The 14,551-nt window shown below is 32.4% G+C and overlaps 1 protein-coding gene across 1 annotated transcript in view; it reads right to left on the bottom strand.

The window, feature by feature from the left end:
* Positions 1 to 12,083, bottom strand: part of Klp31E (kinesin-like protein 31E) — a 106,017-nt gene extending 93,934 nt beyond the window's left edge. The window contains exons 1-2 of the mRNA XM_068770067.1: positions 11,788 to 12,083; positions 10,504 to 10,557 (exon numbers count right to left, since the gene is read on the bottom strand). Coding sequence (XP_068626168.1) covers positions 10,504 to 10,541 — 38 coding nt within the window. The 5' untranslated portion in view covers positions 10,542 to 10,557; positions 11,788 to 12,083. The remainder of the gene's footprint in view (positions 1 to 10,503; positions 10,558 to 11,787) is intronic.
* Positions 12,084 to 14,551: the final 2,468 nt, after the last annotated feature.

Here is a 14,551-nt window from a genome sequence, read left to right as displayed (position 1 = left end):
TACAGGACAAGACCAGTTTCGCCATAGTGACGTCTGTATAAAGCCAATAACAGACAACTACCGTAAACGATGTAATAGGCGCGACACGTGCTTGGCTGCAAATTTATTCGCATACATTAAACTAACGTTCCACGCAAACTTGTGCGAGTTGTTGTACTTCACCAATTCCTGTTTGGAAATAACTTAAAAACTATAGAGTCGTCAATGTCACATTTAATATCATCTTCACCAAAAATGTATTAGTAATTTTTTAACATTCATCAATGAACACGTGCAAAACAATAATATTTTTGAAAGAGAACTATTACTGTTCTGAATGAAATTATTTCATATTGGCTTATTATAGATATAAAAATATCTTTTTAAATAACTATCAATTTAACATATTTTGTTATTAAAACCTATTGGTCCAATTTGTTTGCAATCTATATGTATGTTAATATAGATAACAAATTTAAATTCATGCTATTTTAATGTATTAATAATGGAAGAAGTTTTAAAAAAATCTGTCTGATGCGATACAATATTCTTATTAAAAAAATCCGTCGATTAATTACGATGTCATGGCAATAAGTGTGCAGAATTATCATAAATTCAGAAGAATCGAATCCGCTATCTGCGATCTTAAATCCACAAAAATTAGTGGTCACCGCATCCTTCTAAAATATACATGAATATTATGTTGCAAACGCCTACTTGAGTGTATTTTTTGAGTTAATTTATAAAATCAAGTAACTTTTACGAAAAATATATCCAAATAACATCTACCGTAGGTAATGGTTGATATATGTATATTCTCAATCCTGTTAACACTCGTCAAAGTAAAGCATTTTAGTTTCGCATCCAAAACTAACTTCATATGTTCTAATGCTAAGTAAATATTACATAACTTTTGGTGTATGTGCTAATAACTTCTGGTAGTACAAAGCTGCAGGGATAGACATTAAACAATATCTAATTTTAATATACAGCAATCTGCATTTTGACAACGCCTTTTCTTACTACATTATCATTACGTCATTTATTATTTCTAAAACCATTGATTATAACACAAAAATAAATAAATAGTGGACACTGTCAAGACAGGTCATTATCCTGCGGTCAAAAACGAAGTCGTAATGTTTTGAAATATTTATGTGTGTATTACTAGCTGTCCCGACAGACTCCGTATTGTCAAAAGCTATTACTCTGTCGCGTGTTTTAAAATGAACATATTATCCATTAATGTTTTGAAAATTAACAATGATTATTTATAAAAATAAGCTTCCTGCTACACCGCAGCACTTAATGTTATCACGACGTCTTCTGTTTTCATCAACGTCATATTTAAACGAGAAATTGCCTATAAATCTCTTTTTGGAAAAGGTCAGATAAAGAGAAGCCTTTTTCAAGACTGTCAGAAGAAGAGGAAACCGTGGAACGTGGTAACAATCCACAGGAAATAAGAGACAGTTAGTCAAGATCGTCATCTGTGTAACCGACTGAATAAATAGAAGTTACTCTCAACATTGGTTTGTATGTAATGCATTCTTAGTTATTAGTGGTTAGAATAATGCAAGCTTGTCGAGTTCGATTCCCGGTACACAATCTTATGTATAATTCACATTTTATGGATTATTATATAGGAGTACCACTGCTCATAAACAAGTTTCCAGAGGATGGGCAGCAGCGTCCGGTGCGTACCATAATATAATATCACAATGCAATCTTCTTTTGTATTTACAAAACTATAAGTCAATTTTTAATAAACTTTTAGGAGACGATTTATCAAAGTGGTAACTAGAAGATTGTTATTACACTAAATGTTGAATAAAGACTAGATATATCATACAGTAAAACAAGAACAAGGAGGAGGATAAAATACTAAGATCTGAATTATTGCAACGGTGTGAGCCGTTATCAGTTATTGCGTCATTTTGATAAGAAAATCGATAGGCAATACTAGAACTTATCACAATTAAAAACTATTTAAAATAGAAAATGTATGTGTACCTAATTAGGCAAATGTAAATGAGGGTATATTATGATTGCACTATAAAACAGATTGATAAGAAATGTAAATTAAACATCATAGTTCGAGGTCAACAACCTCGACGTTATCTATAGAACACAAAAATATTCAACACAAAGAAAATGTATATTCTCGGAGAACCGGATGATATATATCTATTAATACGTCACCGCTAGGTGTACTACTGCGTATAACGACTTTGTGTTTCGGGTTTGATTTTCAGTCGAGTAAAAAAGTATAAAAGTACTTTTTTAGTCACTAATGAAGAAAATAATTTTTAAAATAATTTATTCCTAGTCATGAATATAATAATTTAACCTTTTGCTTCACCAATTTTTTTCGTGCAGGGAGCATGTGTAAGGAGAGAAATTATTTACGATAATTGTTACACAATTTTCTTTTAAAATTTTCACTCTTTTCTTTTCTCTTTTTTAAGCTCTTTCATTCATTCCTCCGTTGTCCTTTCATTCTTTTGCTTTCTCTACCTTGTCACATGTTATACACCTACTCTCTTCTTTCGCCTTCTCTCTAGAACACAATTCAAAAATTTTATTTAGTTCTTTATTTTATAATTCTTATATTTATTTAAGTTATATTCATTATCTATTATTTATCTAATTCTATTATATATTTCTATATAACGATTGTAATTTCGGTTTTTCACAAGTACGTTTGTAATCTAATTTATCTCTTTTCCACTGCTTTAATTGCACATGCGCACCCACACGAAAATATGTTCTATTGATGTAATGGTTTTCCAAAACACAGGCACTGCCTACTTTGGGAACTTCCTAGATTTTGTATTCGTACCATTTTTTTAATTTAATATAGATTTTTATTTGAACGAGTCTTCATTGATATATGTTCTGCCTTTTGCATTTTATAGCTTCATTGGACTTTATGTGGAGAACACAGGAGGCGTCTATCTTAAACTTTTTTTATAGAAACTAAGCTCAAGCAACCTCGGTATCTAACGCCGTAAGATTGCTTATTTCACTGGATTGGGTGAACAGGAATATCTTCCTTCGCTTAGACACTTCCACTCAACTACATGTAAGGACCTTTAAACTTAACTAAATACCAGGAACGAGTGCCACAAAGAAACTAAACTTCTACTAGATGGATTGGTTGGTCAGGCAATAGCAACCGGCCAGGCCCAGGTTCGGCCTTTTTGGGTGCCCTTGAGTTGGAAAGCGGGTATTATTGAAGCATGACAGCCCAGACCTCCCCTTCGTGGGAGCCCTTGAACTTAGTCACCCCATGGAGCGTTTACCTAAGCCAGCTATGAGCTATACGGCCTCCCAATCTGATAAAATAATAGTATGTAGAGGCCCGAGATTCGCATGGAATCTGCAAATACCATTTAGGCAGCAGTGAGAGTCCGGTAAAAAAAATCGATTAGTTTTATGTGACTATTAGTTTGGAAATTATTGGTAATTCATATATGAGGTGATACACTATCACTATCGAAGCTACACAGGCGCACATACACAGGAAATATTTTAAAGTAATAAAGCATTTTATTATCAAAATTTTACATTTGTTAGATTCGTTGGAACAGTATAAATTTGCAACATCATTTTATAGCAGAGAAAACTAGTAGTCGACTGGGCCAGATCTGTAATATTTATTTCTATGACATAAATACTACTCATCTTCTAAATTTACTTCGTTTATATTTATAGCAGTGTTTTTTATTAGATGGGCGTACCCGTTTACGCTTGTTGGTTGGGTTAGGCATCTAATAAAAACTGAACAAAATTATAGTTTTGATACCTCACATATAAATTGAAAAAAAAAAAAAAACTTTTTCAATAACCTTACCTATCCCAGGTAATACATAAAAATTTACCAAATTTTTACGGCGATTGGATGCACCGTTTTTGAATCCACCGAGTACAGACATACACACATTCATTTCTCTCTCTCTTTCTATTGATTCTTTTGGTGCTGTAAAAGTTTCGTCGTAATGAGTTGGCGAAAACAGAATGGTCTGCGAACTATAACCATTCATTTTTATAGATATATAGATAAGCTTAACCTTTTTTTTGTTAAATTGTATAATCTAATAATAATTTACGGTAATCTGCAACAATATTTTACCTAAGTGTACATATGAATGAAACAAGACATACGATACAATAAACATCGATGTACTCGATTGTACCAACATTACTCACACCACCGACGCACCTACAAATGTGACACGTGCGCAAATATTGCTTTAACACTTACTATTTTCATACAAACAGATTGACGAAATTAGACGCCAAATGTATGTCAATTTATTCATAAGAGGGGTCATAAAGCTTTGAAAGCCAGTGAAAGGTTAATAGAAGGTAAAAATTATCACCTATTACCACATCAATGACTTGATAGATTCGTGTGACTTGCATATGGATTAATACAAATATTAAATACATAATCACTGGTGTATGCGCGCTTTCCTAAAATATTTCTTGTTGTGACATTTTTTGAGGGGAAACTCCCGCTATGTCTGTACGACATCAAACAGTGGTACGTGATTATTGTACATGATCATCACAAAGTTGATAGGTAATGGGTATAGGCAGAGCGATTTTTTATATTCCATCATTGTCATCATCATTATTTCAGCCGCACGACCTCCACTGTTGAACATAGACCTGTCCCACGGATTTCCAATAGAACCAGTTGTTCAACCTACATCATTTATACTTTCATCTTTATGAAACGATGATATAAATATGCCAATTTTCCAATCGCTTTTTTTTTAAAGAATCTGAAAGTTTAAGACGGTTAAGCGTGAATTAAACCAACGATTTAATTGCCCCGGACGCGGACTTTTCACACAGATTAACTAGTCAATATTTTTTTTAAATATATAGATCTATATTCCACAGACTAAAACTTCCGTGCCTTCGTTCTTACATTTACGTTAAATATTTTCAAAAAAAATTTTACTTACCTTTTTGTATGTTACAGTGTCAGTCCACATTCATAAGAAAATAAAATAGCGATCAATATCTGTTTCATATAGCCAGTACTTTTCTAAATTTCATTTCAAAAATCCGTCATATCGATGGAATGTCTATATAAACATATTGTTACGTGCTTAAGGTAATGAAGTAAAGCTGGTTATATCTGAACGGATTTTCTTTCGCCGAGAGCACAGCTGCTGATATCCGTTGACTCTTTAGACACTCACTCGAAGAGTACACTAGACTCTTACTCTCGTCTTGCCGTGCCGAGTTACCTAATCCTTCCACTTTTTAGCTATTTATCACCTCACTTGATCGCTTCATTTTCGCTCACTCTATTGTGGGATTCAGACAATAGAAAAACCGATTTAGCCAAGGTTTGGCCTTCCCAAATTGCCTTAAAAACAAAATTTTAAAGGCTTCGCGAGTTCTTTGCATTCATTTCATAGAGCTTTTATCTAATTAGCTGGAATCGAGACTCCTGGCGGAATCCCCTAACTTCGTTACTATAAAGCAGGTCCAGAATAAAAACTTGCAGCTTTCTGTGCTAATTAAGCTGTTAATGCAAAGGGACAAGCAGCATTAGTCAATGTCATAAAATAGACATTTTATAGATCCTCTTTAATACCAATGAATAACACACTTTGTCAAAATATCACTCTGTTATACCATTTGTTTCTCTATATTAGGAGGATGTAGCAATGAATGTCAGCATTAGTTCTGTACGATAAACTGTGAATGGACCGATTGAAACAAACGATCTATTTACGCCTTATTATATTGTCTAGTCTAATTTCGAGTTAATGACTTAAAATAACGTTTCATCGAATATTTTTTACATTAATCATTATAAGTTTCACAATAAGATACAGTTACCAGTCGGCTATTGTTCGCAAGACAATTCCAAATTTAAAATATTTTCCCATACTTTTGTTTTTATCGTTGTAGCAGTTTTATTTTTGATAATATCTTTCGTGATTGTAATGTAATGTATTCTTTTTTTCAGCCGATGAACGCTCACAAGGCATGGGCTTTCCCCAAACATCGTCATGATGTCCGGTCCTGCACTGCCGGATCCAGCGACCGTAACTACGTCGTCGGTCCACCTTGAGGAGGAGGAGGAGGAGGAGGAGGGGGAGGGGGGGCTACCGTCGCCGCATCTACCGACTCGTGGTCGGCTTTCGAGAACCTTTTGGCCCCATCAGCCATTGGCTACACTTCAGAGGAGAAATTCTTCGAGCTACGTTGGTGATGTTAGTTTTTCTACTCCGATTTCATTATTTTTGATTCGATCTCGCAATGTATTAGCTTTATCTAATATAGGATGAAATAGCGATGTACATAAGGTTAACATTCGAAAAAAGATAAAGTTTTTCCTTTCTTTTAGCTTCTAAAAATCAGTATCACTTACGAGCAACCGTGTACGGTATTATTACACGCCCTTATAATGTCTCTAAAAATCATGTAATAAATTGCAAAATTTTATTAAAAAATACACATGAAAAATCTTACGAAGTGTGAAGGATTTTACAAGTGATTATAAAGCTTGGTAAAGAATTACTCTGCCACTGTTTTAAGGATATTGATAAAGTGTCAAAAATCGCGCACGAGTTTATTTTGTTATACCTGACTTGTTCCGCTTCCCAAATGGCATTTGTAAATTCGCGGGGGCAGGGCGCTGAATGCGTTTAGCCTAATACCTTTAAGGTAGCAAAACTCCATAGGAAGCCTCTGCTCAGGCCGCTATATACTATAATTGCACCGGATTTGGAGACCGCCGTCGTCTTAGACAGCTTCGGTGTGCTTTCTGTGTGCTCTATGGAGTAATTACGGTCAAGGATCCCTGCAAGAGGACTTCGACTTGGTCTGTTTAGCAATCTGTCTCAAAGCCGAACTTCGACTTGTTATTATCTACCACTTCTGAAAGCGTTACTGCTGTGAGAAGTAACGGAACAAACTCCAGCAACGCTTTTATCTAGAACAATCAGGGGTTGAATTTATTGTGGACTCTTAGATCAAAGCGCATTTAGAACCCTCGTACATTGCTTTAAGTTGAATAATATTGCTATTCGTTGTATAGCAGCCGAAACGTGGGTATATAAATATAAATAAACTGAGATATAATACTTTAAAAAAATATTTTTTAACTTTTTTTAAATATAGATAACACATTGACGTCTTTGTGTTACATGGCTAGAGTATTTTTGTCCGCGCGTATTTTAAAAATACGTTCACTTTTTATTTCACGTTTATTGACTCTTCGTCCGATTAAATAAAGATGGCCAGTGACGTAACAACCGTCAACAGTCCCATATTACACAAATAGCGCGCCAAAGAGGCCGGTTTCCTTACGCCTTCGCAAACAGATTCCTAAATCAATATTCGCGAGTAGCCACTTGAGAAACGACAGCGCAAACACTCGAGATGAACGGTTATTTAATAAACGAACAGTGCGTCTTACAGGTCAAGACACGTTTACATGTACGTCATTTCGTTGTCGAACCAACCTTTTACTATCGCAGACATTAGACATATGAATTACAGATTAAATAAAATCGTTTATATTTATATAGTTTTGATTATCATTTCATCACCTATACTATATTCACCAAACATATTACATAGGGTAATTGGTTGCAGATGTAAAGGCTTTAAAGAGATGAATCTCTCCTTAGTAGTGTACTCTTATTAATAGTTGTCATACTCCAGTCAGGTACCCCAGCTATTCTCGTTATGCGTAGCCATTAAGCTAGGTGTTTGGCGAAGTTATTTTGATAATTTTGATTTTACAGCTATAAATATTCAAATTATTTGTCAGTAAAAATATATCAAGCTTTTTCCACACATTTCCAGACACCTATATAAAATTATCACACTGAAATATGTTATATTAATTATTTTTTTTCCTATTGATATTCGACAGGCCAATAACTACTGGTAGTATAAAATCTGTACAGACAGATAGTGACCAATTATTAGTTTTAATATTTGGTTATACGAAATTTGAAAAGATTTCTTACTCTATTATCTTAACGTTATTTATTATTTCTGAAAACATTGATTTTTGGATAGGTTGTTACTATACATGAATTAACCAAAAAATAGCTACACAATTAGACATTTAAGGCTTTTATTCTTGTATCAATTATATTGTATACACTCCTTGTATATCTCAAATTCAATTTTCAATATAAATAAAAATTGGATAGACAATTTTTTAACCTTCTGTCTTTTGTTTATTTACGTTTATCTGTTCCGTGCATGTGAAGAAACATTATTCTATTGTTATTTGTTCGGAACAATACCTTATTTAAAAAAATTAACTCGAATCGTGAAGTTGAACGTAAGCCAAAAGAATTCTGTTGGAGCATATTAAATAAACGCCTCACTTGCGCGAAGAGCGTTTGGAGCTATGTACGAGTACCATGAAATATATATATATATATATATATATATATATATATATATGTATATATATATATATATAATTATATATATATATATATATATATATATATATATATATATACAAACACCTCAGGATTGATGCTCAAAGATAAATAAAGATGTTTGAAAGAGATCACATGAAACAAAAAATTAAAATTTTAAACCTGAAAATGTTATTAACTTTTGTTGTTATAGGCGTGAACGACAGATCTCCAAAAACGGAAGCCATAATAAAAAATCGTGAGGAAATTCGTTTTTTAAAAAAAATATTCGAACTGCTTTCGTTTATCACATCCATATGGTAAAATCTTTAATTACAACGTCAAAGTCAGTTCTCACAATGCGAATGAACAATATCTATGTATAGACTTGGTTATTTCTAAGTAGTGAAACCCTTGATGACTTACGGCACAGAAACTTGGTCTTTAACTCTGAGCCGCAAGCACACAGTCGCCCATGGAGAGGGGTTCTACTATGAACTTTTTTACGAGATTGAATCAGAAATCATGGGATCCGTAGATGAACGAAAGTAACCGATAGCCCAGCATATTTGCAAGTGGAAGTGGCAATGAGCAGGTCACATAGCACGCAGAACAGCTAGCCGCCGGAGCCTTAAGGTTCTGAAGTGAAGACCACGGACCGTTAGGTGCAGCGCGGGAGGTCCACTCACAAGATGGACGGATGATCTTTTTAAATTCTAATTGGAATTTTATGGTAGACGCTTATGTCCTGCAGTGGATATGCAATGGATGAAATGATGACGATGATGAATTAAAAAAGTAAATAATTTGGTTTAGTAATATCTAACAAAAGGCAACAGCGAAAGACATCTGACGTAGACCCCATGCAGGTTGTCATAAACCCCTAGGAGTCGATATAGACCACTTTGGGAGTCACTGATGTAGATGTTCACGCTATTCGGTTAAAAAATTCGTCATAAGAGTTAACTTTTACCTTTATAAAATACAAACACTAATCCAACGTTTCCCAGCGTGGGGCCTACGCCCCATAGGGTAGCTAATTTAATTGCTAAGGGAGGGCAATTCGAAAACAGACTCTACATGAGGGTCATATGAAGTTTAAAAAGGCTTAGGTGGGCAAAAAAGGTTGCAAAACACAGCTGTAATCAATCAAAAAACTATATAACAGTGAAAACATACTAAATTGTTATTTTTAACTGTGAATCTATTAATAATATTTTTGTTTTGGCTCAAACATTAAGGCCGGCTGATAATGCTCAATGCGACATAATTGCATGCATTGATTGCGACAGCTGTAAGATTTCAGAGGAAAACGAATGCGAATAAAATTTTCCAATCTCTAACACTACGTGGGCGGTGGCATTTACTTTTCTGTTTATCAAATGGCAAATGTGCTAATATCGATTGCATCCCACGTTTGTCATATCTAAATATTGAATAACACCGAAAGTTTAACTTATCATATTCCGCCATGTTTGTCTTTAAATCACTAGCGATTGTTTGAAGGACGTTCAAATGTAATTTTTTGTTTAAACAAATACAAAAAAAACTGAGCTGGTTTAAATTTAAAACATTTAGAATACTCAAAAATTTTTGCTTTCTTCTTTACAAAATTACGAAAGCAAATTATGTCAAGGGCATGATATAATCATAAACATCATCAACATTTCAATATATTTTGGTGAAACTCTAAAAATACGAAATTCATGACTATAGCGTTTGATATGTCTCAATAAAACCCAAATAAATTTTATTCATACTTAACAATACAGTAGTATATTACTAGCCAAAACAAGCCACATTGACTGTTGTTTTAAATCTAACATAATTGTATAATTTGGTATACAATACATATTAATAACTTGCCACCTTATGAATCAAAATTAAATAAAAAAAATATTCCAGCTTATTTATTAAGTATAATAAGTTATTGCTCTCGCAATTGACTCAAACACACAAAGTGGCTATTAGCCGAAAGACTAGCTATTGTTACACTAGCAAAATAAAGTAGTTATGTGCATTTTAGTGGGAAATCAATTTATTTTATAATTGGTATAAAAATATGTAATAAAAAATTCTTAGTCAAAAAATAACATGTACAAACCTGACTGCAACTCGAACACTGGACTCATCACTAGCCATATCTGCATTTGCCTACCTATAAAAATAATATACAACATTTATAAAAATTACATACAAGATTATGTAGCATAGACAAAATAATTAATTATAGATATAAAAACTTTCAATAAGTAAATGTAATCAAAATATCAAATGTAATATGTATAATTTGGTTCATTTATAAGCAAAAACCTTTAAAGCTTTTAAACATTTTCCCAATCTTCCTGTACAACATCAATTAATGTTTTCTTTTGTCCATGGACAGAAAGTAAACAATAATTAATTTTAATATGTAGTAATCCATACTTTGAAAATGTTTTTTCTTACTAATTTATCATTATTTTATTTATAATTACAGAAATCATCAACTTCTAGATTGGGTGTGCAACACATTAATTGGCAGAACATAAGCTACATATTTATACTTCAAATCTTTTAAACTAAACTCATAACCAATCAGGTGGTTGTATTTGACTTAAACCATATACATCAAATATTGGAAATTAACATAAATATTATGTTAAGCTTATTAGGTATATATATGTATAGCATGTACATAAATAAATATTAATGTGTATGTATATATAAATCTTATTTCATAATTAAAACATCATCATGTACTCTTTCAATTAACAACTTTTTTCCAAAATAAATATAATGCAGATAAAAAGATAACTTTCACAAAAAGTTACATTAAAATTACCTAACAAGTTGTATGTTTAATGACCTTACAACCATTTTATTTAATAATAGGCATAAAATTATTTAGTAGACTTATTTAGTATAGAGTATATATAGTAGGAGTAATTTAGTCAATATGGCACAAAGTGTATACTGTCAGAGGTTAAAAAATCTTAATAAAAACTTTTTATACATCTCATGCATTATATCTTTATCATTTTAAAAAAAAACACAGTATTTAAATCAAATTATTTCTAAGCAAAGGGAATTTCATGAGCGTAATAACAATTTATACGAGATTAACTTGAAAACAATTTCAGTTATTTATCAATTCTGTTAGTACAAACATGACATAATTTATTATCATGACCAGAAGGTATTCTAATCAAGGCAATATCAATTTGTCATAAAAGGAAACTTATTTTTATTATATGTTTAAAAATGTCATAAGTATGATAAGTTATAAACGCCATGAGATAATAAATATTAAAACATGCAATAAATATCTTACAAATCTTCGATCGAAAGGGAGTTTGCAAAATATTTCGCTACTTTTTAAAAATATACAATATGATGTATTACTTACTGTAATTATTTATACCCTTAATATTATTTTATTTTGGGTATATAACTTTCAGCAATTCGTCAAAACGACACGTTTTTTAACGACCAAGATTCCCGTCCATCTTTCACTATTGTAACATAATTAAATAAATAGAGAAGACGTTATTACTAGCCAGACACGGTGCGAATATTTTTAACTGCGTTTATATATCTTTTGAAACAACATTCATAATTGTCGAGCGGCGTTATTTTATACTATCGCGATAATAAACAATTCGATTTTGAATACAAAACGCCGCGATACAAACGAGCGTTCACCCACACTCGCGCGGATTGACACTGACAGAAATTATGAACGAATCAAAAATCAAGGTTCGTAAATTGTCAAACAACTGTTATGACATTTATATATCATTAATATTTTTTATTACTTAAGATTGTTCACGGTTATGTAGTATATAGTCTGATAAATATCTATAATAAATTTATTTACTATTCGACTATTTCAGTGTTCAGAAATAAATACAAATCTTGCATCAAAAGTTTCTCAATGAAATATTAGTATTGCCCGACAGATGGGTGTATTTGACAGAGTGCTTCAAGCAATACTGGTAATTTTTAAATGCTCAATGTGGTTCAAGAATATATGAACAGATGGCGCTGAAATCAAAAATTGTCATTTTCTGAATAGAACCAATTATGTTGTTATAAATAATTAATCTATAGTAATATTTAAACTTTTAGTGTTTATATTATCGAAAAAGTTATGGATATGCAGAATTGTAGTAGAAAATAAATATTATTTAGTTTAGTATTTTGCGTGAATGAACTTAATAAAAAGTATGATGAATAAATTTTTAATTAAGAAATTATTATTAGTCAAGAGGTAATAAAAACTAGTATAGTATTTTAATAAATGCCCAAAAGAGCGAAATTAAAGGAATATAGGAAGTAGCTCGACGCTTCGTGTAAAAGCAAGTTCGTTAATTTATAACCGTATCACGTATTGCCAAAAATATTTCGCGAGAATGGAGAATTCAAGTGTTGCTAGGGGGTGCGAGAAAACCACGAAAATCTTTTTCCTTATAGCCATTTTACACTCCTAAATTATCGACTCAATACGTGACAGAGTTGGTGCCGATTTGCCCTTGTTTTTGCCTTCTAAAATTTTGTATTTTTTTCGTTCTTTCAGCGGTTTATTTTCATAAACAACCTTTTCAACAAGGAGATTATTTTGTATTACTCTTTAATAAAATGTTAAGCGTATTTTTCGGTTATCGTAAAATATCATATCATTATTACCCCGAACGTTGCTATCTTTTTTATTAATATTTATTTTATAAATAACAATACAAAATTTCATACAAAACGTTATATCAAGATTTAATGATGTACCTAAATATGGAAAAAAGTAAAAAAAAATGAAACTTTATTAAGATAAACATAAAATTTACCTTTGGATATTTTTTGGTAGATTATCTTTGTTTATTAGTAATCTGATTTTACATTTGCTGAATAATTAGCGCTGATAACCCACATTCACTGATGTAAATAGTACTAATTATAAGCGTGGTAAATATAAATTCTATTGAATTATAGTATTACGGGGGAAAATGAAAGGTTTTACCGGTTTCAAGTAAGCAATAACTGGCAGGAAATAGTAAGAAAGGGGTGTAATTACCATGGTGCCGTGCGGTGACCACTAAAGTTGTAATGGCGTCGAACACGGAATAAAAATGTTTTCGATGCCTAACTAACAAACTTTCGGACGCCTTTTAAAACGTTGTCAGCGGTTCTTAAACATTAGCAATACACAACTATTTATCAACATTGATTTGTTAATCACCAGTAAAAAACTAAATTATTCATTAAATATATAATACATAATTTATATTTGTTTACGATTATTTCTGGTCCTTGTTCTCTTTTTGTTGGTCAAGAACCGTAAACCGTTATCTAATGAAAAGGACAAAATATTTTAATACGCGTCAACAGCTATAAAAAAAGTAAATATGCATTTACAATGGAATTTTATAAAAAGTTTTGCAAGGGACAATTTTGACAAATTAATATTTTTATTATCGTCTGCTCGATAGACAAAAAATGCGTTCTCAAAGCCGGATTTTCCATTGCAATTACGATTGTTTTCTGAAAAGAACACAAAGCTACATGAGTAAGACAGGACTAAGAAAGGGACTAATATATAGCTACTTCCGCTATGCAGCAGTAGCATTAGTCCCTTTCTTAGTTAGGATAGACTTCCGCGAGGTAACGCCTGAATCTATTAGATTAGTAAGACAGGAATCAATGCAATAACGCTCTAAATCAAATTACATAAAAGTTAAATTGAAACCAAACCAAAAACAAGGACCAAAAACTTTAGTTACCTGCTCAGTTTGCTACTTATTCTCTGTTGATGTTGTTGCTGTTAGCCCGGATGCTTTTACAGCTTCATTGGAGCTGAGTTCACGGAGCGGAAGGGTCCGTGAACTTGAACTGCTTCATCTTCGATCATATCGTCGCTTTACTTCTGGCTAGTTGGTTGTGACAAGTAAGCTTTTAGTGCCAAACACAGAATGACAGACAGACTCTGTGTTTGGCACTAATCGGTGTAACATAGTTCCTGAAGATGCCCCGTTGAGAGGTGAAACACGTGTTGAGTGATTTGACGGTAGCAGTTGTGTAATTCGCATTGTTTGCCGCATACGCATTTATCAGCGGGCTGGCGGTGCACTTTGTTGCATGACTACTACTGCATGTGCGGAAGTGGCTAAATATTGGTCCTT

The sequence above is a fragment of the Battus philenor genome, unplaced genomic scaffold, assembly GCF_028537555.1.
Source record: "Battus philenor isolate CCGP_79_NKW_IND1 unplaced genomic scaffold, ilBatPhil1.0.hap1 SCAF_3, whole genome shotgun sequence".
Classification (NCBI taxonomy): Eukaryota; Metazoa; Arthropoda; class Insecta; order Lepidoptera; family Papilionidae; genus Battus; species Battus philenor.
This window is presented reverse-complemented; position numbering and strand designations above follow the sequence as displayed.